At 42.7% G+C, this 26,105-nt stretch overlaps 1 protein-coding gene across 1 annotated transcript in view; it reads right to left on the bottom strand.

Moving 5' to 3' along the window:
* The window catches only part of UMODL1 (uromodulin-like 1), a 100,955-nt gene that overhangs the window by 1,184 nt on the left and 73,666 nt on the right, over nt 1–26,105 (bottom strand). Inside the window, exons 15-21 of the mRNA XM_006894044.1 lie at nt 25,796–26,009; nt 22,051–22,188; nt 15,952–16,304; nt 10,613–10,758; nt 9,845–10,081; nt 9,042–9,201; nt 4,461–4,545 (exon numbers count right to left, since the gene is read on the bottom strand). Coding sequence (XP_006894106.1) covers nt 4,461–4,545; nt 9,042–9,201; nt 9,845–10,081; nt 10,613–10,758; nt 15,952–16,304; nt 22,051–22,188; nt 25,796–26,009 — 1,333 coding nt within the window. The remainder of the gene's footprint in view (nt 1–4,460; nt 4,546–9,041; nt 9,202–9,844; nt 10,082–10,612; nt 10,759–15,951; nt 16,305–22,050; nt 22,189–25,795; nt 26,010–26,105) is intronic.

Raw genomic sequence — 26,105 nt, 5'->3', positions numbered from 1 at the left:
TTCTTCTTCTGTCACCGTTAGTCATAGTCCAGATCTCTGATGCATAGCGAGTAAATGTGAAGACCATGGCCTGGATCAGGCCACCTTGGTCTGTAGACTGATACAATCACTCTTTAGCATCTTGGAGATGTCCCTGAAAGCAGACTTCTCCAGTGCCTTTTGTCTTTTGATTTGCTGACTTCTGGTGCTGAAAGTGTTGATTGTGGAGCTAAGTAAGCTTAAATCATTAATAACCTCAGTCTCTTCTCCATCTATCATGATGCTGCTAATTAACCCAGTGGTGAGAATCTTTGTTTTCTTGATGTTGTGCTTCAATCAATATTGAAGACTACAGTCCTTCTCCTCTGCAGCAAGCACTTCAGGCCCTCTTCAATTTCCGCAAGCAAGGTTGTGTCATCTGCATAATGCAGGTTGTTGATGAATATTCCTCCAATCCTGATGCCATATTCTTCTTCATAAAGTCCAGCCTCCTGAATGATCTGTTCTACATACAAATTGAAAATGTATGGATATTACAATTGTAATGACCAAAACAGTATGGTACTCGTACAATGACAGGCAAATTGATGAATGGAACAGAATTGAGAACTCAGAAATCAATCCACATAACTTCGGTCAACAGATATCCAACAAGGAAATAAAACCTATCAATTGGGGACACTACAACTTCTTAAACAAATGGTTCAGGCAAACTGAACTACTACCGGAAGCAAGCTGAAATAGGATGCACACTTCTCACCATATGCAAAAATCAGCTCAAGGTGGATCAGAGACCTAGGGACAAAGCCCAAAACCAGAAAGATCCTAAGAGACAAAGGAGGGCTAAGCTTAGAATGCCTAACCCATGGTATAAAAAGAGTGACAAATATAGCCAAAAATACACAACCAGGAAAGGATAACATTGATGGATGGAACTTCCTAAAAATTAAATCTCTGTGCACAGCAAAAACATTTTCCAACAGTGTGAAAAGAAAACCTACTGACTGGGAAAAACATCTAGCAATGCCATTTTTTTACAAGGGTCTCATAACAAAAGTTTACAGAATCCTACAGGGCCTCCAGAAGTAAGACTGATAATACAGTTTAAAATGGGCAAAAGACATGTAAAGATTTTTCACAGTGGAAGACACTCAGATGGCCAGGAGGTACATGAAGAAATGTTCAAAATCACTGGCAATAAGAGAGATGCAAATCAAAACCGCAATGAGGTATCATCTCACTCCAGTAACAGTGGCAAAGTTTAACAGGGCAGCAAGTAATACATGTTGGAGAGGATGTGGTGAGAAAGGAACTCGTATACATTGTTGGTGGGGTTGTAAAATGGTACAACCATTCTGGAAGGCAGTCTGGCGCTTCCTGAAAAACTGAATGTAGAAATTCCATATAACCCAGCTATTTCACTACGTGTAATATAACCTGAGAATATGAGAATTGAGGCACAAACTGAGATTTGTACATCAATGTTCATAGCAGCATTATTCATCATTGCAAGAACATAGAAACAGCCCACTGTCCAACCCTTTCCTGATTTTCAACCATGCTTTGTTTCCTCGCTCTGTTCTAAGGACTGCTTCCTGGTCCAAGTATAGGTTTAGCATGAGCACAATCAAGAGTTCTGAGATTCCCAATCTTCTCAAAATTAGCCACAATTTGTTGTGATCCGCATACAGTGAAACGTCTTTTCATAGTCAATGAAACACAGACATTCCTCTGGTACTTTCTTTCAGCCAAGATTCATCTGACATTGGCAATAATGTCTCTCATGGCCTCTTCTAAAACCACCTTATATTTCAGGTAGTTCCAGTGGGATAATCTTTAACAGAATCATCACATTAATTTGCCAGATAGAGAAATATCCAAAATAACAGTGGCTTAAAGAACAAGAAAGTTCCTTTCCTTCTCATCTAGAATGTGGAGGCTGAGCCAGGCTGCCTGAGAGCTCTGCTCAGTGAGGTCCTTGAGACTCTGCTTGTTCCCACCTCATTGAGCCAGTCCATCCATCCACAGGATGTGGCCATGTCATCTCGGTTCAAGGTGACAGTAGCTGAAACCATCTGCTCTGCACAGCAGGCAGCAGGAAGAGGAAGGTGATAAAGAAAAATGGGGGGAAGGGTGGGCACCAGGTGTGCTTTAAGGAAAGTGGCCCTGATTGACACCAAAGCCAATGAAACAGCTACATGTGGAACTGCCCTGTCACGTTATACTCAGCTGCAAAGGAGGTTGGAAATCGGAGATTTTATGCCAAGAAGTCTTGTCCTGGTGCAAAACTAAAGAATCTGTTACTAAGGTAGCCAACGAGACAACTAGATGTTTCTGTCTTAACACCTAACACAAAAGTATAAAATTTCTGGAAAATTTTTTTTAAATTTTGATAATATATGAAATACATATTGAAAGTGGTATACTTAGAAAAATCAACAATGCCATTGTTTGCATCTTTTAATGTAGTAGAGTCTTAAATGAAACACAAGACAAGTGGTGGTTTCATAGGAGAATCCTTGCCTTCCCTGAGGGGAGATCCAAATTGATTTGCAGTCGCAGAAGCACAGGGACAACTTATCTGTCAGTGGAGGCCTTTATGATGCTGACCAAGATGGAAAATGCTGTAGACCACAGATCTACTCTGGTATACATGGAGTCACCTTGAGGCAGCATTAGCTCGACGACAGTGAAAATGGTTTTTAACTAAATGCCTTTCTCAGGTAAGTGCACACATGTGTCCACACACACCCCCTAAACCAAAACCAAATCCACTGCTATCAAGTTGATTCCAAATCATAGTAGCCCTAAAAGAGAGAATAAAATTTCCAAGGCTGTAAAACTTACAGAGCAGACTGCCTCATCTATCTCCCTAGAAACAGCTGATGAATTCAAACTGCTAACTTTTCATTTATGATTCAAACACATCATCCACTGCACACGCACACGCACACGCACACACATATACAAATTGACTCTACCTGGTTTTAGCTTCAGATCTTTCCTTCTCTTAACTATCCACTCAATATATTCCCTCCATGTTAGAAAGCATCAATGAACTTTACTTGTGATACGCAGTCAAAACATTGCATTATTTAATCTTAACCTTAAATTTTCAAATGTTAACCTGTGTTTTTACTGACTACACAAAAGCTTTTTACTGTACGGATCATGACAAATTCTCATGATAGCATTGAGAAGAACAGGGAGCTCACAACACTTAATTGTGTTCTTGTGAAATCTATACATAGACTAAGAAACAGTTTTAAACAAGTTTTCATAACGAGGTTGAAAATCAGGAAAAGATGTGTGTCAGAGTTGTATCTTTTTTCCATACCTACTCAATCTGTTTGCTGAGCAAATCATTCAAGAAGCTGGACTGTATGAAGAAGAATGTGCCATCAGGGAGGACTCATCAACAACCTATGTTATAAAGACGACACAGCCTAGCTTGCAGAAAGTGAAGGTGACTTGGAGTACTGACCACTTAAGATTAAAGACTACAGCCTACAATATGGATTGTGACTCAGCATCAAGAAAGCAAAACTCCTCACCACTGAACCATAAGGCAACATTATTATAGAGAGAGAAAAGACTGAAGTTGTCAAGGATTTCATTTTACTTGGATCCACCATCACCACCCAAGATAGCAACAGTCCACAAACCAAAGGTATGTTCCACTGGGGAATGCCGCTGTCAAACCTCTCCAAAGTGTTAATAAGGATCATGGATGTCAGTTTAAAGACTAAAGTGTACCTGATTCAAACCTTAATATTTTCAATTGCTTCCTGAGCATCTGAAAGTTGGACAATGAATAAGGAGCACTGAAGAAGAATTAATGCCTTTTTATTGCGGTGTTGACAAAGAGTATTGAATGTACGATGGGCAAACAAATAGGACTAGAGGGAAGGACAGTGAGAGCGCTGCTTAGAGGCAAGGATGGTAAAACGTCGTCTCATTTTACTTGTTCATGTTTTCAGAAAGAACAAGTCATTGGAGCGAGACATCATGCTGGGAAAGGAAGAAGGTCAGTGGAGGAGAGCCTTCAAGGAGATGAATGGACACTGTGACACACACATGGGCTTGAGCACGACAGACTGTGAGGATGGTGCAGGACAGGACAAGGTGCACGTCCACTATTCATGGGGTCCCCACGAGTCAAGTCATAGTCAACTCAACAGCAGCGAACAGGAAACTTTCAAAGCCTAGACTCTTTAGTCTACAAAACAGGAGTAAGAATAGAGTCAGTTCCCCAGGTTGTTGAGAAGAGTAAGCTGCATTCTGCACGTGAAGGACATAGCACGAGGCCTGGCTTCGAGGCAGGCTCTACGTAAATGTTACTCTCATCATTTTTACTATTATGAAGTCTTTTAGGAGAATCTTAAGTGTGCCATGTTACATGCCACAAAAGTAGCATTTTACTTTGAGATTGGGTTGCTTCCATCTTGTCTTTAATTCTCTAAACTGAGTCATCAACTCACCTTCAGACCGAATGAGGGGTCCCCAGGATGTCTGGTGCATGGCAGACGTCTCTCCACTTCTCTGGGACCGGAAATCATTGCAATTCTGTTTTGTTTTGTTAAAAGGAGAGAAACTACACATTAGTTTATAGAGTGTATGAGACATTAACTCACCATCAGGGGTGCATAAGTACGTAAAATTTAAAATCTTTATAGAAACAGATGGCCTCATATTTCTTCTGTGAAGCACCTGCTACATTCAAATAATTGGACTGTCCTTTTGGTTAGCAGCTGAATTCTAAAATTCTCCAAAACCCATCACAATAAAAATTCCCAAAGCCAAAGGCAAAGAAAGAATTCTGAAAGCAGTTTGAGAAAAGCAAAATGTCACTTACAAAGGAAGATGAATGAATTAAGGGTAAGCTCTAATTTCTTGTCAGCAATCAGTCATGCAGGGAAGGAGGCACTGGGGTGTGTCAGGGTTGTATTCTGTCTCCACACCTATTCAATCTGTATGCTGAACAAATTATTTGAGAAGCTGGACTCTCTGAAGAGGAATATGGCATCAGGATGTAAGGAAGACTCATCAATAACTTACGTTATGCAGATAACCAAACCTTGCTTGTTGAAAGAGAGGAGGACTGGAAGCATTTGTTACAGAAGTGTGATGATGACACAGGATAAAATAGGGTTTAGATGTGTTGTTTATAGGGTCACAGTGGGTCATACTCGACTCCATGGCACTTAACAACAACATTCCCCTTGATCATGTTCCACGTAACTCTTAGGTTTTCTTTGATTTTCTCCATTCATCTTTGTGGTTGTACCTCAAACAAAGTAGTGTAAAAGACCATGTTTCTCTATATTCATATCATTTCTCTCATTTATTCATTTCTACTTATGTGTCCTTCCATTGTGTTCTACATATTTCTTATACTTTATTGTCAATCTTCTGAATTTCTTATGTTTTTCTGTGGCTTCTAATTATTGAATCATCCTGCCACTTTAATCTTGTATTTCTTTTTCTAAATTCTTCCCAAGGCCTTTTCCTCTGTTTTTCTTAATACTTTTAATCATCTGATTGTTGTGTTGTTGTAAGTTGTTGAGTCACTTGCGACTCATAGCAACCTTATGTACAAGAGCCATAAACCCTGCTCTATCCTGTGCTAACCTCATTGTCTCTGACACATCTATCCCCACCACCCTAATCACCGAATCAATCCATCTTCTCGAGGGTCTTCCTCTCTTGTGCTGTCCCTTCACTCTCCCAAACATGATTTAAATTCCTAATTAGGTAATTCTTTTGTCATTTCTTTCTCCTGAGTGGGAACGGTGGGGAATATAGGGGAGGTCATGCACAAGTGTCAGTCATTGGTCTGACGGACATGAGCACGTGCTGCTGCTCACCAGGTGGGCAGGATGGCAATTAGAAGGCGGCATGCAGGTGCATTTCCAGTTGCATTCAGGGTGGAGGTGGGCGGAGTGGTGGTCTCACATTGCAGTATCTGAGCAGGGAGGGTGTCAGCGGTGGGAGTACTCATGCTCCTCATCACCAGGAGGCGTATTTCAAAAGAGTGGACAGGTATTTGCTTCCACTCTGTTAAATACACAGCAAATATCCTACTGAATGGATTTTGTGATAACCATAAATTTCATATTTTAGCAATAAAACACTGTAAAGTATGTTAATGCATTTTTTCAAAAAAGACTTAAAATCATAAATTCTTCTTCCAGTACAGTCAAGCCAGCTCTGATTCTCAGAAACTCCATGTGCATCAGAATGTAACTGTGTTTCACAAGGTTTCAAGGCTATTGTTTTAGAAGTAGATCATGAGATTTTTTTAAAGAGATGCCCACTGTTTAATTAGTAGTGAGGTACTTAATCATCTTCACCACCCAGGGACTCCTAAATTGCATTTACATATGTTAAAATTACATAATAATGAATTGATTTCATTAAAAGAACAAATGAAAAATATTGAAGACTTATCTGTTAACACCACCACCTGTCTGTCTGTTTGTTGTACTCTTGTAGCTTACTTGTTACTGTGGCGCTAGAAGCTATGCCACTGTTATTTCCAATACCAGCAAAGTAACTCATGCCATACAGGTTTCAATAGAGCTTCTAGACTAAGACAGACCAGGGGGAAACATCTGAAGATCTTCTTCTCAAAATTAGTCACTGAAAACTCCATAGCTCACAACAGAATGTGGTCCAATGTAGTGCTGGGAGATCAGCCTCCAAGTTAGAAGACAGTCAGAACTCAAACACACCAACAATCATAAAGTCGGCACAAGACCAGACAACTTTTTGTTCTGTTGTTCAGAAGGTCATAACAGCTGGAGCTGATTCAATGGCAACCAATTATAACAAAAACAATTCTTATGAGAAAAAATACTGATTTTTAGCTTGAAATTAAGAAATAAGTAAATATGTATATGTAAAATAAATACTTAAAATATTTGTTTCTGCTTCTACAAGTAGGCTAGGACAACACTTCTGCCCCATTGTAAGAAAACGTTGGCAGAATTTTCTTAGCCTTGAGCTCACAGACATATAAGAACACACCACCTAACAACAGGACAGTATGCATTCTTCCCCAACACACATAAGATAATTCTCCTGAATAGAATATATTCTAGACCACATACAAAGCCACAGCAAATTGACATAAAATATATTAATGTAATACAAAGCCTCTTCTCTGACCTTAGTGCTATAAAATTAGAAAACAGAAAAAGGAAAACATTCATTCTAAATGGTGAGAGAGTAAAAACATTCCCTTTGACAGGCAAAAAACAAAATGCCTATTTCCACCATTCTTATCCAATATCATAGTTAGAGTCATAATTAGAGCATTAATGCAAGAAAAAAATTATGGGTATTTAAATTGGTAAAGAAGAAGTGAAACTACCCCTCTTTGCAGATGACCTCATCCTATAAATACATAGAAAATCCCAGGGATTCTATAGGAAAGGTACTGCAAGGAACTACAGGAAAATTAAGCAAATTGGCAGAATATAAGATAAAAAACAAAAATCAGTGGGGTTCCTCTACATTAACAAGGACAAGCCCAAAAAAGGATATAAAGAAAATACTACCTTTACATTATCCCTAAAAAAGATTTTAAAAATATCTAGGAATAATTCTAAGCAGGGACATAAAAGACTTACACAGGGAAAACTACAAAACTCTATTATGGTATGACTGATCCACTACAGTCTTTTCAATTATTTCCTGAGCATTCTGAAAGTTGGACAGTGAATAACAGAAGAATCTACGCCTTGGAATAGTGGTGTTGGAGAAAAGTATTGAATATCCCATAGACCGCCAAAAGAACAGACAAGTGTGTAAATACACAGACAAGTGAGGAAATACACTCAGAGTGATCCTCAGAGGTCAGGATGGTGATACTCATACCACATATTTTGGGCCAGGTGTCCTTGGAAAAGGACATTATGCTAAGAAAGGTAGACTGTCAGAGGAAGAGAGGAAGACCCTCAAAAGTGGATTGACACAGTGACTGTAAAAATGGGCTCAAGCAAATCAGAGATGATGAGGATGGCAGGATAAGGCATGGTTTGCATCTGTTGTTCACAGGGTCATAGAGAACTCAAAGGCTCATACCACCAACAACAACCACAAGAAAAAGGAAGAGAACTATGTAAATGAAAAACATCCTGTGATCATGGATTAGAAGATAACATTGTGAAGCTGTCAGTTCTACCCAGCTCAACCCACCTGATTGCCACTGATTGAGAACCAACTCATAGTTGATCCTCCAGCAGATTTTCAGGAAGCAGTAAATCATGCAAGAGGAAATTGTCTCATTTTCTCGCTCAAAGCCACTGGTGGATTCGAACCACCAGAGAGGTGTGATCTTTGGGTTAGCAATGCAACTTTCTAAGCACTATGCTACCAGAGCTCCCCGCACGGAAAGGAGAGCAGATTCAAATAAATAAAGTTACACTGAAGAAGAATTCTTGGGAATTTTCAGGAAGAATATTTACCTAGTTTATCTTTGGTTGTTTATTCATTTTTACTTGATAAAGAAAGAGGTCTTTCACTTGGTGATTCCAGAACTTACTACATAACCACAGTGATCAAAACAGCCTGATACTGACACAACATCAGAGACCAATGGGATAGAGTTGAGAAGCCATAAGTAAACTGATCCAACTATGAACAGCTGATCTTTGACAAAGGGTTGAAACCCATTAAGTAGGGAGAAGACAATCTTTTTCATAAATGATGCTGTCAAAATTAGATATTTGTAGAACAATAAAACATAATTCCCCACTCCCCAGAATTCAGGCCCCAGAGCCATGCAAGCCCTGGGTCATTAACATCAGAGGAACCTTGTGCAGAACAGCAAAGACAATTGTTATCCAGAAGCTTCTGACTCTCATTGACTCAATGTGTAGAATTGAGTAGAACTGAGCTCCATAGAGCTCTCAAAGACTGAAGTTCTAGATATAGATCACCAGGACTTTCTTGCAAGGTCCTTTAGGTGAATTTTCTTCTCAACCATTTTTACCACCTACAGACTCCTCTGCACAGCAATGGGGATGAATGGAAGCTTAGAAATCCCAAATACTTACTATTTTGCATGTATTTTCAGGTGACTCCATGCAGATTCTAAGTTTGCAGTGCAGATAAACAATGGAGTTGTTGATAAAGGAAAAGATCTTCAGCTTAAACTGGGCCTTGCTGGAGTCTCCGTTCTCGATCACACTGGTGTATGTATTGGGAATGGGGCAGCTGCAAAGACAGGAGAGGAGACTAAGTATAAAACTGGTCTTTCTCAGAAAAGGAGGGGAGGAATGATGTATATTGCATTGAAACAGATGAGGGAAAGAACTGTTTAAAAGGGTTATATGATTGGGTATTCTTGTCATTATAGAAGTCCTGAGTGAAGGTTGCATATTGGAGTGAACTTGGTGGGGAAGGGATTGCATAACAATAAAGGAGTTTTTCTTTCTTTTGGGGAGAAGAATGAATTGTGGGGAGGAGGTGGGTAGGGAGAAAAGTGCAACAATGAATGACTGGAAACCCTAAGTCCCTGTAAACTTTCATTAAAAGTAATTTAAAAAAAATAAATTGGTAACCTAATTCTAAAATTCACATTGAAATTAAAAGTACATAGAATGGGGGGAGGGGACAACTGGTCTTTCTGTCCTTGATCTCAAGTGAGCCAATTCATGGCCCTATCTCACTACCACAAAGGTATCCCACAAAGGCGCCATGAGACCTAGAAGAGATCTCCTAGCCCAATATCTCCTGCGGGGCACAACCCCAAATCCGGGGGCCTAGAAATTTTAAGATGCTCCCATGTCAGGTTCTAGACATTTTGAGGTGCTTACACAGGCAGTACACCAGGGAGGTGGCAGTTCCTGGTGCCCACCTGTTGTTAATGAAACCAAACGTCACTGGATCCCTGGCATTGCTTGATGGAGTTGCCCAGCACTCTGTCAAGACCACCTTGAGGTCACTTTTTTGTCTATAAAGGCCCACTTCGATCTTGATGTCATCGCTGGCAGACACGCTGTAATTTTGAGGTATAGGAGAATCGCCAATGAATAACTGCATCTCAGTGACAAAGTTTCCAGCTCCGTGGAGGTCCTCGATGATGGTATAGACCCTGAAAGAGGGAAGGATTTTCAAGAAAGATAAGCCCTTCCTTTACCCTTTTAGAGCAACCCTAAATGGGGAGATGTGTTGCCCAAAATTTATTTCATCTTGTGGGGTCAGGTGCTTCAGAGATGGTGAGACTGGCTCAGGATAGTGAAGTTTCAGAGCTAATGCTCACAAGGTCATTATGAGTTGTATAGTCAACTCAACAGCACATACAACATAGTGACAACAACTCAACAACAACATAGTGGCCCCACATGTGTCAGAGTGTGACTGTGCACAACACACGATTTTCAGGACTGATGTTTCAGAAGCAGATCAGCCTTTCTTCCAGGATGTCTTTGGGTGGATTCTAGAACCTTCCATTTTCCAGTTAGCTACCACGTACATTAACTATTTACACCATCCACGGACTCCAGCTCCAAAGAACGATCCTCACACTGCCAGAACCACAAAGAAATCCAAAGTGAGGGTGCTAAGGAGGAGCCCAGCTATAGAGCGAAGGCAGGAGTCGGCCCTCCCGGGGGTTCCCACTCACCCCCACTGCGGGGTGTACCCCGACGATGTCAGGAGGTCGTTCCGGAAGGCGCAGTGGATGGGGCTCAGGATCTTCAGGTAGTGGATGATGCCCTCAGGGGACAGGTCGTTGCGCAGCGTGGTCCTCACCACCGTGTTGGTCATGTTCTGGACACAGAGGGCAGCGTGAGTGAGCACCTGGGCTCCAGGAGGCCGCCCAGAGGTGCCTGGACCATGGCGCTGGGTGTCAAGGAGGCTTCTTTCTAACTTTGTTCCCTAAAGTGTAAAACCTCTGACAATTTTCTTCTAAATCAGCAGGAAGGGTATAAGATTCCAGTCTCTTCTTTAACTTGTTTCTTATTTGCCAAAAGAAGGCATAAGCTACTGATTGTCACTATGTTCTGGGCACGAGTGTTTCACTCAGAAAGATACCCTGAGGTCCTAACCTCCATACCTGTGAGTGTGAGCTTGTTTGGAAAGCAGGGCCTTTCTCTAGAGATATTATCAGCACACTTGAGGTCAAATTAGCATGAGGTATGCCCTAATTCCTCCACAGCCTTGTGAGAACAAATAGAGAGAGAGGGTCATATGGAAAAAGACATCAAGCTCTGTTGAGATGCATCTACAAAGCAAATACCACAAAATGCCCTGGCTACCAGACACTAAAAGAGGCAAGGATGAATCCTCCCCCAGAGCCTTCATTCAGAGAGAGCATGGTCTCACTGATGCCCACCAGAACTTTGAAATAACACATTTCTATTCTCTAAAGTGAGTCATCTAAATTTGCCAGCACTTAATATGTCAATATTTATGCATTACATTTCTTTCTTAACAATGTCCAATTTTCCTACATTCATGCTTTTCACATTCCATGTTCCAATCACTAGTCTGCTTACAGCTGTTCCTCCTTTGTGTTTCCATATCTGAGATCTCAGCTTCAATTGCCTTGTCTGCTAGTCTAAATGTGCTCTATTGTACACAGGGGTTTTAAAGACCTGTTATTTCAGAAGTGGATGGCCAATCCTTCTTCCTAATCTGTCATCATTTTTTATATATTTAACAGTATCTGGCAGACAAGCATTTTACAGAAAGGAGCAGATGAAAGACATTTACCCAGTTAGAAAAATGACTGATAGATTCCTTGTTGCTACCCACCCTTGCCACATGTATTTCGACCCACACCTTTCCCTGCTCCACCAGCAGCCCCTTCTACTTCTGCCTACACCATTCAACACCTCTCTCCCTTGATCAGCCTTGATATGATGGCTTAAGTCTCAAGCCGTCAGGATTTCTGGGATTCTGATCACCTCATGCTGCTGCTAGTCTCTTATGATGTGGCTAGTATCTCCTCAATCTAAGAGTAAGTACAGCTATCAGGTACAAGTATCAAGGACAGCTTCCTATCTCAGACAGGAAATGCCCTCACATGGAATTTATAACTTCAGAAACCTGTGGAGGGTCAGCTATGGGTCAGTTCCAACTTCAAGGCAAGGGCTTTAGCTTTTTGATCCTATAAAGCCACTATGTGGTATCTTATTATGACACAGTATTTCATTATATCAGTATAAACAGGCCTCCGGAGTTCTCCTAGTTAGGTAAATATGAAGAATATCAAGAGGCTCTGTAGGTTCCAGGAACTTGGAGATGCCTCCAGGAGTAAAATCCTCAGGATAAGCCCTGAACACTGCTCCTGTTAACAGCCATGGACCTGCCCCTGACTGTGGTCCTACATACAACAGGATAAAATGTCCCTTGGCCATGTTCCATCTGCATGACTGGTGTGGATTGCAACGTTGTGACCCCCCAGGTTTATGCTGGCTGATTTATGAAGTAGATTGCCGGGCCTTTCTTCCTGGTGCGTCTTAGTCTGGAAGCTCCCTGAAGCCTGTTCAGCATCATAACACACCAGCCTCCACTGACAGACAGGTGGTGACCGTATGAGGCACAAACTTCGTTCAAACTTAGGTCTCCCACAGGAATGCAAGCATTCTGTCACTGAGCCAACCGCACCCTGTGCCATGAGCTCAGCTTCAATTCTCTGCAAAACCAGGTGCTGTCTAGCTCAGAACTAGGAGATGGAAGGGCCGCCGTATGCCCAGCGTCTGTTTTCACCCGCCCAGCCCTCGGCTCTACCGTCCACCACCTGAAGTGCTCACGCGCAGCTGGGACCTGCCTGGGTGCGTTCAAGCTCCCTGAACACACTGCGCAGAAACCTCCGACTTATTTTTAGCATCTTGAATTCATGCTCTACAAAGTCTGCCTGGGCTGTGGCTCCTCAGACCCCTTGGATCTGAGAACCCACTCAAAGCTCTGCCTACACCAACCCGTCCATGGCGCCGTCTGCGGCTCTGAGTTACAGCGAAGAAGCTGTTGCGCTATCTGCTTGCAGCTGCTCTGGGCCTCTCAAAATAGCCCCTGGGTGAGTGTTTGGATTCTAAAGCAAAACCCAGTAACGTCTCTTTCTTTAAATTGTTTAATCCTCACTTAGTGTTTTCCACACTATTTTTTTTTAAGTTATGCAAGTTTTTGGCGTGGTAGTGGGGTGACCAGTGGTTTGGGATCATGGAACATATCTGGGTCACCCGTCATTACCGCAGACACTCCATAGGTGAAGTCACACTCGCTGCATCGAGCCTGGGCACCGGGCACGGGTGCCTGACTCTGTGAGACCAGGACACTGTACAGTTTCTCAACTTCGCAGACCACACACAGCCCTAGCTGTCTGTCACCAGGCCAGGCCTCACCTCAAAGCTGTATGTCATGTCCGGCTGCCATACTGAGTGCCTCCTCAAGTGCCTTGTGTTCACATTTAAGCCCCCCTCTTCATTCCTCTTGGCTTCAGCAGCCTCCCTGCCTCCCCAGCCTAAGATGGGTTTCTTACACAGCCTCAGAGGTCAGACCATCCAGCCCAGGACATCCACTGGTTCTCATCCCCACCCTTCCAGCCTAACTCAGGCCCAAGACGGCCTGTCCCCAGGAGAGATTCTAACCAGGTACCTGGTACCGGCACAAGGCATGTCTGAGGGTCCCTCTGGGTCCTGGAACAAGTCGGCTCCCTCAGGAGGAAGTCAGGGGGCAAGACTGGCCTTGATCTTAACCCCTACTGGCTTTGACGAGCCTCCATGTCTTGTAGGTTTGTTAACAGTACCTGTCCATGGAATTTTAGATGGAATTTTAGGGGACTGTCAACATACAGTGGGGACACCCAGTACACACTCGGGCCTCAGAGGACTCAGGGCTGGTGGTATCCCAACCATATCTTTCAAGAACTGATTCCCCACAACTGGCAGTCCAGTACCCTGCTTCCTGGCAGCCACTCCCAGACACTCCTCTCTGTCGTCCAATTTCCCTGATGCCGATCAGGGACCTTCCAGCTCCTGCCACCTGGGCTCTACTCTTCCCCTGCTGGGACCCCCGCCACAGTCTCACTGCTAACACTGAACTCCATGCCCCACCCCTCCCTGGAGTCTTCCGATCTGATCAGAAACCACAAGAGTGCCCCCTGTATTCTAATGACCCTGCCTGGTTTCGAAGCCTTTCTCACCTACCTGGCACCAATATGTCTTCTAGCTACACTGTCCCTCCCAATCACCCCCTTTTATTCATGGAGCCTCAATTCCCAGATGCTGTCTTCTTCCACTTGGAGCCAGCAAAGTCTCCCACATGACCTGATAACCCTAAAACAGTGTTCTCACCAAAACTGAGACCCCCAGCCATCCAATGACATACATACCCCTCTTCTCACAGGACCTCAGACCCCGCTGCCCACCAGCCAGCCCTCCATCCTGCTCTGAGTCAGCCTCACTGCTGTTACAGAGTCCCTGCACCTCTGGGAGCAGTTGTAGGTGCACACTTTCTGCAGTCGGTCACACAGGGCTCCTCTATCCCATGCTCCCAGGAAGGTGCTGAGATGGCCCACGGTGACAGGAATGCTTGTTGAGCTCCAGCCCACCAGACAGGGTTGTGCACAGCAGTGGTGCTCACAGTGGGGAGGGGACCTCAGAGGGGTCCAGGGCAAAGAACTCTGGGCCAAAAACGCAGCGAGGGCTCTCTGCATGCTGAAACATCAGCAGGCAAGGAAAAACCCACCCTAACACACACACACACACACACACACACACACACACACACACACACACACACACACACACACACACACACACACACACACACACACACACAGCCTCAGATTCCAGTGGGAATCTGAGGCCATAAATTGCAGAGGAGATTGCCCATCTTTCTCCTCTGGACCTGCTGCTGGATTCGAACCACCAGAGTAGCATCCCTTTTGGATTAGCTGTGCAATTCCCTACACACTATACCACCAGAGCTCCCTTTTCTAGTGGTCAGCAAAGACCCTGCAAGGAGAAAAATGACAGGCTCATAAAGGCAAATACTGTATAAAATCATTATTGTAGAATGAGTACAAGGATCCAAGGAGAGGGGGGATGTTAATCATAGGGTCACACAATTTGATGGGTGAAGGGAGGGGTGTATAAAGGAAAGAGGAAAGATCTGGTGTGAAAAACAATGTATACAAACCTTATGAACTTTGTAAGTAAACCAGTATAAAATTTTTTTTTTAAATTAAAAAAAGAATGACAGGAGGCAGCCCTGTGGCCAGGCCCTTCTGAGTAACGCCACCTTGATTTGACACCGACACACACAGATGCACACACAAACCATAATTCACACATTTGTGTTCACACTCATGAGCATATATAAACCACCACATATGCAGACTCACCCACATTCAGACAAGTCCACGTATGCACTCAAACACCCACGTATTTATGCGCCTTAACACTCAAGCTTATAAACCACCATGCATGAAGTCACCCACATTCAGACATGTGCACATACACACATGTTTATGCACCTTCATGCTCATACAGACACAAGTACATATATGCATATCTATGTACATACACACAGTCATATATATATATATAGTCACATATGCATCTTTTTATATACTCAGACATTTGCATACTCATATATATCCACCTGTATCAATATACATATATACACACTCTCATGCACATAGACAGTCACAAGCCCACACACTCTTGTGTGCCCCTCAACTCGCCTCTTTCCTATCCCATTGGCTCTCCATCCTGTCAACCCACTAAATCACTCAGAAGGATGTGTAACCACCCAGTGCATTTATTAGGCTCTCTGCAAGGGGACAGGCATGAAGTTCCTTTCTGGCTCCAGAGTGTAGCTTGATTCTGTCTGAGGCCTCTGTCCTGCCCTAACTCTTTCTCTGGGTCTCCTCCCCATGAGATACAGACTCAGGGTGCAGCTCTCAGGCCTGATGGAAACCCTCCCATGAGCCCCCTTGTCTGCCTTCTGACTCACGCTCTGCACGTTGGTCCCGCACTCGCTCCAGCCGGCCGCCAGGAGCACGTGTGTGCTGTTGCTGCTGCTCACATTGCAGGCCGGTGCGCCCAGGTACAAGGAGGACTCGGGGATGGCCTCTTGCTGCAGGAAGCGTTTCTGGATGGCGATGGTCACCTTCTCAATTTCACAGAGCACCCTGACTGCCCCCGTCAGGTTCATTCGTCCAGGTGGGTCCTGGACAGTGAGGTTTGCACCTGACATGAGGTGTGCCCTACTTCCTGGTGAGGTGAGGGGCTGCTCTGTGGGAGGGTGATCTAGTTTGGGGACCAGAGAGGATGCAGGGGCCTGAGCTGTGTTGGCAGGAGAGTCATCTGCAAGGAGACAAAGGGAGAGGATAAGACTGATTTCCCATGACCTCTCCCATGAGGTCAGCATAGAAATCTCACCATGTGGGCTCGAGGGTGAGCCATGGCAGATGAGGGCCCACTCTGTGCCCTTCAATGGGCCAGACTGGAAATTGCCCGTTCATACAGCAACCACAGACACATACAGACACAGATACATATTCCCCAGTTTACCAGCCAGCCACCAGGTTTGGGTCAGAGGGGCCCCCACAGGTCAGAGAGGCAAAGGATCTGTGACAGTGAATTTAATGTGTCTGCATAGCCAGGCCATGCTGTTTCAGTCTGCTGGACCAAACACCAGTCTGTTTCCTATTCTTGAGAAATGCAGGTGTTTCTACGGAGTAAGCTGGTGCTGGTATTGGTGCTGGTGTTGGTGTTGGGTGCCGTCAAACCAAGTATGACTCATAGCAACCCCATAAACAGCAGATCTGAACCCTGTCCTGTCCTGTGCAGTCCTCATAATCTCTGACACACAGGAGTCCATTGCTTCAGTCTTTGTGTCAGTCAATCTCCTTAAGGGCCCTCCTCTGCTTCACTGACCCTCTTCTTTCCAAGAATGATGTCCGTCTCCAAGAACTAGCCTCTTCTAGCAACATGCCCCAAGTATGAGAGATGAAACTTTGTCATCTTTGCATCTAAGGAGCACTCTAGCTCCATTTTCTTCAATGTATATTTGTTTTTTCTTTATGGCAGTCCATGGGCTGTTCATTACTCTTCTCCATTCTCTATTACTATTCTCAATTAGAGGTACTATTCTCCTATTCTATAGTGTAATTGATGCTAATTACTTTGCATCCAATATAATGTAATCATTTCCCAAAATGTAATACAATCAATCGGATGAAAAGGGAGCTCCTGAGTATGTTCTGCCTCTTGACGATAGATAGCTTGGCCGAACTCTTGCACACATGAAGGATGATAGACAACCTGTGAGGATGTTGTTCTACAAGCCAAAGTACCGTGACCCACTCAGGGCTATGGACAAAGCAGAAATAAGGCTGGTCAAGACCCTAATTTGGGCATTTGATCTCTAGAACCATGAGAAAATAAATATCCGTTCTGTAAAAGCACTGACTTTTGCTTTGTCTATCTCAGCTGCACTAAGAGACTAGGACAGCCCCCACCCCTCCATTCTGTCCAGACTGCCTCTGGGTGCATTGAGCTTGTAGATTTGAGCAAAGCATCTAACTGCAGGGTCCTAAAGTAGAATCTCTAAGATAGGGCCCATCATTCCTACTCTCAGAAGCCTGTGGCTCACGTTGATGCCCATGGTTCCTCTTGTCCCCAGAGCATCTTTGCTTTCAAAGGCCATGTGATGCAGCCACAGGTTCCCAGTGAGAATAAGACTCATCCCCTCCTTCTCTTCCCTCTGAGTGGACCTCCATTACATAAGTGAGACAAAGACAGCCTCTGTGTATTGTCCTCGGGTTATTTGTTTATAGCAAGCTGGGATTATTACCTAAAAAAGCCCACTCATGTCAAACTCCAAGTTTCACATATTCAATGGCATTAACAAATAGTCTATATAAGCAAATAAAACTATGTCTAACATCTGACAGCAATGGATAAGATAGTTATCTTATTATCTAATAGTTATGTTGTTGTTATTGTTAGGTACCATCAAGTTGACTATGACTCACAGGGACTCTATGAACAACAGATCAGAACCCTGCTCTATCCTGCGCCATCCTTACAACCTATGCCTGTTGTTATGTGATAATCCATCTGGGTGAGGATCATCCTTTCTTTCACTGACCCTCCATCTTTTCAGGCATGATGCCTTTTTTCAAGAACTTGCCTCTCCTTACAACATGCCCAAAGTATATAAAACAACGTTTCCTTGCCTCTCAGGAACACCCTGGCTGCACAGGACAGATGTGTTTGATCTTTGGCTGGTCCTGCTGACCTCCAAAGCTCTCTGGCCCAGAGACTCCCCATGTTGCTACTAAGGGACATTTCCCAGACACGTCAGTCCCCTCCACTTCCCTTCTCCTTCCTTGGATATTGTCCCCTTGCCCTTTTCCCTGTCTGGTAAATACCTCAGGATGTTTGTAAGTCTCTTCTGTGAGGAACTGCACCTTCACCCCACATGGAGCGCCTGTCAATGTGTCAGCCCAGAACATGCTCACTGTTCAATACTGCCATCTTAAGGTTATATCTTTGCTCAAGAGGCCTGAAATACCCAGAATTCATTACAACTTCATCAAATGTTCATTCTCTTCACTTAGCTCACCTCATCTCCAGAGATCATTTTGTTGGTTTCAAACCTCTAATCATGGCATCTTCTCGTTTACCCTTGTTCCATCTCTCTCAGCCTAACTCCATTTTCTCTCACCTCTGTGAAAGTGACCCACGCCCAATCAGCCCAACCTGCATATTTAGAACTTCTCCATGTTCACTGCCTTGTTCTCACTTCCACTTCAGCCCTCTCTTGTTCATCCTTTAAGACTAGTTAGAAGACACCTCTTGCAGGAAACTCTCCTGAACAGTCACTGAATTGAAGTAACTTACACTCCTCTGTACTTTATTTTCCTTAAGCAAAACATACATTCTATTCTTGCTGGCAAAAGATTGCCCACAAAAATGTCTCTCTTCACTGAACTGCAATGCCTTGAAGGCCAGGGTTACCTGACAGTCAACAATGAGATTACTAAAAGTCCTCAAGTCTCCTCAAGCCATGTTTAATGAGAAAATTGTTGAGTGTTGCATGGTCAACTAGAAATTTTCCTATACGGGGTTTGTCACACCAATTCTGCAAGTCAATTCTTAGCATTTGGGCATTCACACCTAAACTTATCTGAGTTTGTGTGAGCATTTTTTTTTCTCATCGGCATCAAAACTAATAATTGGAGACGTAGATTGAATTGTCTTCACCTAAAATATGCCAAACTGACTGGGCTCAACCATTTTTCAGTTAAACAGTGATGTAATTTGACAGTTATGTAGTGTTGTAATCTCTTCTCAAAATGTGATCTGGTATGATCAGCCAATCAGCTGTAAGAAGATTAGGGTAAAATGTAACTTACTTACTCAGGTCACAGCCCTGATTTGATATAAGAGGCACTTCCTTGCATTAGGGATGCTGTCTGCATCACTTTTTTGCCTTACCAAGAGTTCAAAGGAAAGAGAGTTGAGTAGAGGACTAACATACTACTACTGAGAAAAAAGAGTCGGGAGTAGAGCAAGCCCTGTGGACTCATATGTGCTGAGAACAACCTAGACCAAGAGGAAGATTAATGCCAAGGCATGTGGAGATCTCCAAGGAATACAGGGCCACAGATGCTGAAAGGCGACAAGGACCTTCATCCAGAGAAAACCTTCTTCCAAAGCCTACAGAGTAAGTCTTCCCTAGACCTATTACCTTGAAGGAAGGATAATTGGAAAGTACTAACTTGGTGACATAAATGAGGCTAGAAAGAGAATGACTGAATTTTGTATGTTCAATGATTTATTCATTGCAAATCTCTTTTTAAAAAAACACAAACTGTGATGTTACACATGGGCCTAAGTAAACGGACTGTGTAGGAATAAACTGATTACGTCTGTGGAAGAAATCTTTGGAGAGGCTCAATATCAGAATCAAGCCAGGTGCTGACTGTGGAACAAATCATCAATTACTCACATGTAAGTTCAAATTGAAGCTGAAGAAAATTAAAACAAATCCAAAAGAACCAAAATATATTCTTGAGTCTATCCCACCCCAATTTAAAAATCACCTTAAGAATAGGCTTAAAGCCACTGAACACCAGTGATTGAAGACTAGATGAATTGTGGGATGATATTAAGGATATCATCCATGAAGAGGGCAGAAGGTCACTAAACAGAAGAGAAAGAAAAAACCAAATTGGATGTCAGAAGAGACTGAAGATTTCACTTAGGGCACCAAGAAGCCAAAACAAAGTGAAGGGATGCTGAAATTAAAAAACTGAACAGGAGATTTCAAAAGCCAACTCGAAAACTCAAAAGTAAACTACTATAAGAGAATGTGCAGAGACTTAAAACTGGAGACTAAAAATAGAAGAACTTGCTCAGCTTTTCTCAAGCTGAAAGAACTGAAAAACAAATTCAAGCTTAAATGATTTGAGAAATAACAAAAGAAGATAAAGTAAGTTACTTCATCTTCCTTGGATTTACAGTCAGTATATTTGGTACCAGCAACCAGGAGATCAGAAGACGTATTGTATTGAGAAAGTCTATAGTTAGTGATTTCTTCAAATTATGGAGAAGCAATGATGTCAGTTTGAGGTGCCTGATTCAGCCCATGGTCTTTTCTCTCATTTGCTTTGTATTTGAGAGCTGGACAATGAATACAGAGGACAGAAGAAGAATTGATGCCTTTGAACTGTGGTGTTGGAGATGAATGTTAAATATCCCATGGACTGCCTGCCAAAAGAATAGTTCTGTCTTTTAGAAGGTGCAGCCAGAATTCTTCTTGAAGGTAAAGATGATAAAGCTTCATCTCCACTACTTTGGGCATGTTGCAAGGAGAGGTTATTCCTTGGAGAGCGACATCATACTTAAAAACGTGGAGGGGTAGCACAGAAAGGAATGCCCACAATCAGGTGGACTGACACAGTGACTGCAGCAATAGGCTTGAGTGTGTCAGAGACTGTGAAGAAGGCACAGGATAGGACAAGATTTAGATCTGTTGTTCATAGGATTGCTATGAGTCTTACTTGACTCAACAGCACCTAATGAAAACAGCCTCCTAAACTGTGAGAGAATAAAATTCTATTTGTTAAAACCATTCATTTGTGGTACTTTTGCCATGGCAGCATGTGGTATCAGAAATCTTGAAAACTGGCTTTTCTATGCATTGTGTTAGCCCCAACTGGGGGCATGGTCTCCAGCTACTTTAACCGAGGACACATGGTCTTGTCAGTCATCAACAGCTGTGGGACTAATATTTAAAAGCACTTTGTACACTGGGAAAGATGGTTGTGGAGAGAGAGTGAAGAGACTGTGGCAAGATATAACCAGAGGAACCCTGGAGATGGAGCCACAGTAAAAGGTTTTGTTTTTTGTATGATTGAAGGAAAAGCTGACTTGTAACTCTCTGAGGTAAAGTTTGCCGGGCAATTGAGGAAAGCAGAGGTTCCTTGTATTTGTGCTGTTGAATTGAAACTAGACTTTCATCAATTGAAGAATTGAGTCTAGGGACTGCTGGACTAAACTTGGACTTGCATTGTGTGATATTATTTTGCCTTTCCCACTTCCAAGTCTATTTCTCTAATAAATCCCACAACTCTGAGTAAAGTTTGTTAAGTCGATTTACAGAAAACATTGGACCCAATGATTGGTAGAAATAGGAACAGGAAAATGGGGAGTGGCATATCTGACAATGTAGCTATTTGTATGGTGCTATGGATATTGATGGGGACAGTTCCCCTACATGAAGTGGGTAAAAGTCAAACTTGGCCACCCCTACATTACCACTGCTCCTTTCCCACAGCATTAGTTAGCTAAGACAAGGCACCACTCAGAAGGCTGAAGATACACACACACACATACACACGAATATACACATACATAAATATGTATACATAACAAACTTGCCTAGGCCATTAAAGTAGGCTGCGGTGTTTGTGGCTTTGTTTGGTGTTTTGTTTTGCTTTTGTTTTGTTTTATTTTTTGTTTTTAAAAAAAGGTACAATGCCATTCAAAGAACATATTATCAAGCTGTTTTCCAGGCCAAGGATAATGAAGACTTTACCTTCACAGGGTCTCCCAGAATACTCTACCCAGAAGTCAGAGTCTCCTCCTATGCAGCTGCACGTGAAAGACCCAAATGTGTTGTGACACAAGGCCCCAGGCACACAGTCATCCTCGCCTCTTGCACATTCGTCGTAATCTATATAACAGTTAGAGAACATAGCAGAAAAGCATCACTGTGAGCAGGAGGGGCACTAGTACATGAAGTTTATACTCTGCTTTTTACATACATCCCGGTGGGAAAATGCACCTCATGGAGCAAACAAGAGTCTTTGAACTAGACGAACCCTTGTAAAGACTGCAGGTTCTGCAGAGACTGGGGAAATGGGTGGCACCCTGAATTCCCCCGGGGGATGGAGTTAAGTGAGTGGGAAGCTGTCTATAGGAGTTTCTCCTGTTGTGGGGGGCCATCTCTAGAGGGAGGACTTCCAGTCCTGGGCTGGGAGCAAAGACTTGACAAAGCAGGATCATCAACCAGGAGGTGAGCATGGACCTCTCAGCCACAGTCCATGGCCACAGATACAGAAGGCCCTGCCAGAAACTCGCTTTGCCTTTGATCTTTAATGCACAGTTTATACAGCAATGCTTATTTCCTGCAGAAAATAGATATAATCCAGTAAAGCATATAAAATCCATTCCTAAAGCCACAACCAAGAAATATTAGTACTCACATATTGATGCATTTTCTTCTGTATCTTAAAATATGTTACGATATAGCTCAGAAAATGTTTATCTATACCTGTGCCTCTCCCACTTATCCTTATACCAGTGGTACTTTTTGTCTCAAGAAATCTTCTTTTTCATAATTACTTAACAGTTGGTTGTTGCTGTTGTTAGTGGCCACAGAGTCCACTATGACACAGAGCAACCCTATGAGCTCCAGAGAGAGTCCTTGCCCTGTCCTGCCCCATTCTCACAACCTCCGCTGTGCTTAAGCCCACTGGTGCAGTCCCTGTGCCAATCCGTTTCCTTGAGGGTTCGCCTTTCTTTCTCTGCCCTACACTTTTCCCAGCAAGACGTCTTTTCCCAAGTTCTAATGTCTCTAGACAATGTGTCCGAAGTATGTGAGACTAACAGTTCATAGTATGGGTAATTCATTTTTTTTTTTTCAAAATACAAACTTTTTATTCGTCTCCATGCACAGGACATTTCTTCTGAACAGGAGATGCCCTGGACACTGAGCCCAGAGTCAAGCGGTCCCTTCCCACCCTCCATTAACTCAAGTAACCTGAGCTATTAACTTAGAGAAGGAGCCCGGGTGGCACAGTGGTTGAGTGTGGTAATTCATATTTTATATCTCCCCTTGTTGTAAGACTAGTGGGCCTGGTGGTACAAACAGTGAAGGCACTGGGCAATAAATGAGAGACTGGAAGCTTGAATACACCACCTATAGGTGCCTCAGAAGAAAAGCCTGGTCATCTACTTCCCAAACAATCAGCCGCTGAAAGCCCTCGGGAGCACAGTCCTCAGGCACACACCGGATGCTCATGAGACAGAGTTGACTCGAAGACAATTGGGTTCATTATTATGGAAGTATTAGTTCTTTCATTTCTTTTCTTTTGAAATAATAGAAATATCTTTATACATTATTGATGGCTTGTGTTGAGGTCTGTTTCATCGAGAAAATGTCCTGGAAGTGGTTTTTCAAAGTCAAAAGTAAATGTACATTTTCAAAGTACTTGACATATAATACCAAACCAATTTTCATAAAGTTTAGCAATTTCTATTTCCACCAGCAATTTATCCAAGGGCCTAAACAATCATACTTTCATAAGTATTATTCAAAAACAAATTTTAAAAACCCAACTTCTTTTAACATGTCTGTATTTATTGTCCCATTTTTGCCAGTTATTGTATTTCTCCTTTTACGGTCTATTCAGGTCTTTTGAACATAATTTGTGAGATTATTTTTGTTTTTCCTCAAATTGTACAACATATATTTAAAATACTAATTCTTCATCAAACTCTTTGAAAGATTTTTTCTATTCTTGCTTATCTTATACTTATGCTTCTATTTTATTTGATATAAAATATTTACATTTTAATGTGATCAAATATTTCAGTATTTTTCCTTCTTAAGTTATACTTCTGGTTTTAAACTTGAAAAATTCTTATTATCTCAAAAATTAGAAAAATATTCATCTATATTTTCTTCCATTTTATCTATGAAGGTTTGTACTTTAGTATCAATTACAAGATGAGAAAGTAATCTCAATTGCCTTTTGTTCCTTGCTTTTCAATTATTTTTATCAAGATCTCTTTAGAAACTGTGTTTGTGAGGAAACTTGGACACAGGTAGGAGCTTGTGTGTCCAAAGCTCATCAGAACAGGTGACCAGGAGCAGGATCCCATCTCCATAGAAAGGAACAGCACCCCTGGGAATCTATGCAGTCCACCTGAAGAACTGTTGAATCCTTAAATCTTTAAATAATCAACAACAATAGACATGGAAGAGATAGGGAGGCCATAAATGTTCATATTATTGAGAGGAAAGCATATAAAATTAGATCATTGGGAATGGCATTTCCAAAAACAAAGGGATTTTGGTCTACCCATAGAGTGGAAAACTCATGCAATCATTTACTCACTGTGGTCAAGTTGGAACCAACTCAGAACTGACCCTCAGTGGGCTCTCAGAGGCTGTAAATTGCATGGGAGAGAACTGCCCATCTTTCTCTCCTGGAGCAGCCGGTAGATGTGAACTGCCAGAGAGGAGTCACTTTTGGGTTAATAGTGCAACTCCCTACTCTCTAGGCCATCAGAACTACTCCGCAATAAAAAGTATTCATGCACACAACTTAGATGGGCCTCCAGGAAATTAAGGCTCAATAAAAAATGTCAACTTCAAACAGAGATGATTCTATTTCTATAACATTCTTGAAATAAATTAAAGAGGTCAAATAAGATTAATAGAAACCAGAGCATTTTTAGAGATTGGAAAAGGATGAAAGAGAGTAGCTTTGGCTTTAATATAAAGTGGTAGCAAAAAGTTAGTTCATGGTGGTGGAGCACTTTTGTATCTTGCTTGTGGTAGTGGTTACATTGTGATAAAAATTGCACAGAACTGTTTAGACACACACATACACACTCTCTCTCTCTTTCTCTCTCTCTCTCACACACACACACACACACACACACACACACACACACACACACACATCCCGCCCTAAGCCCTAGTGGTTCAAATGGTTACACATTCTCTTGTTAACTAAAAGGTCAAAGATTCAAAACCCACCCAGTGATTCCACTGGAGGAAATACCTGGCTGCTTTCTCCCGTCCAAATCACAGTCCAGGAAACACTGTGTGGGAGATCTGCTTTTCCACATGAGACTGCTAGAAGCAGACTTTGCTCAACGGTAGACCACACCCAAAACACGTGAACAAACACAACCACACATACGCAAGTATAATGTATAAACATTGTACTTGTTATACACTTATTTATACACTTCACACGTAATCAGTGACATCTGAAATCACTCCTTGGATTGTTGCATCCACACCAGATTTCTGGTTTTGTCTTTTTCTGTCCTTACGTGGAGTGTTATCACTGAGGAAACTCAGTGAAAAGTCTATAGGACATTCCTGGGAATTGTTTGACCTTTCTGTGTCTCTGTCATTATTTCAAAATTAAGTATTTAATTCATTTATTATTTGGAAAAGGAGATTGAACCGTAGTTGGGCTTTTCTTCCTCTGCTGCTAGACCCTGATTGAGGTCTCTGTGGAGCCCAGCCTTCCCTGTACCTTGAATGAAGGTGTCGTCTCTGACCACCTGCAGCGGCGACATGTTCTGGAAGCTGGTGAGGAATGCACTGGACACCTCCTGGGCATCCACATCCGTGATGATCAGCAGGTCGAATGCCACCACGACACTGCCGTTGCTGATGCTGGTGATTTCCATCTTAATTCCACCCTCGTCCATGAGTCGAAGCGTGGGGGCTGGCAAGGCATCCTGCACCTTTAAGGAGACAGATCATGGTAGATGGAATTTGCTCCAGGACTTAAGAACGATAAATGACATAGCTGAGCCTCTACATCTTGTGGTTCCTAACCT

The sequence above is a fragment of the Elephantulus edwardii genome, unplaced genomic scaffold (assembly GCF_000299155.1).
Source record: "Elephantulus edwardii isolate Elephantulus edwardi_28Jun2011 unplaced genomic scaffold, EleEdw1.0 scaffold00133, whole genome shotgun sequence".
NCBI classification, from domain to species: Eukaryota; Metazoa; Chordata; class Mammalia; order Macroscelidea; family Macroscelididae; genus Elephantulus; species Elephantulus edwardii.
Note: the sequence above shows the minus strand (reverse complement) of the source record. Positions and strands in the feature narration are given on the sequence as shown.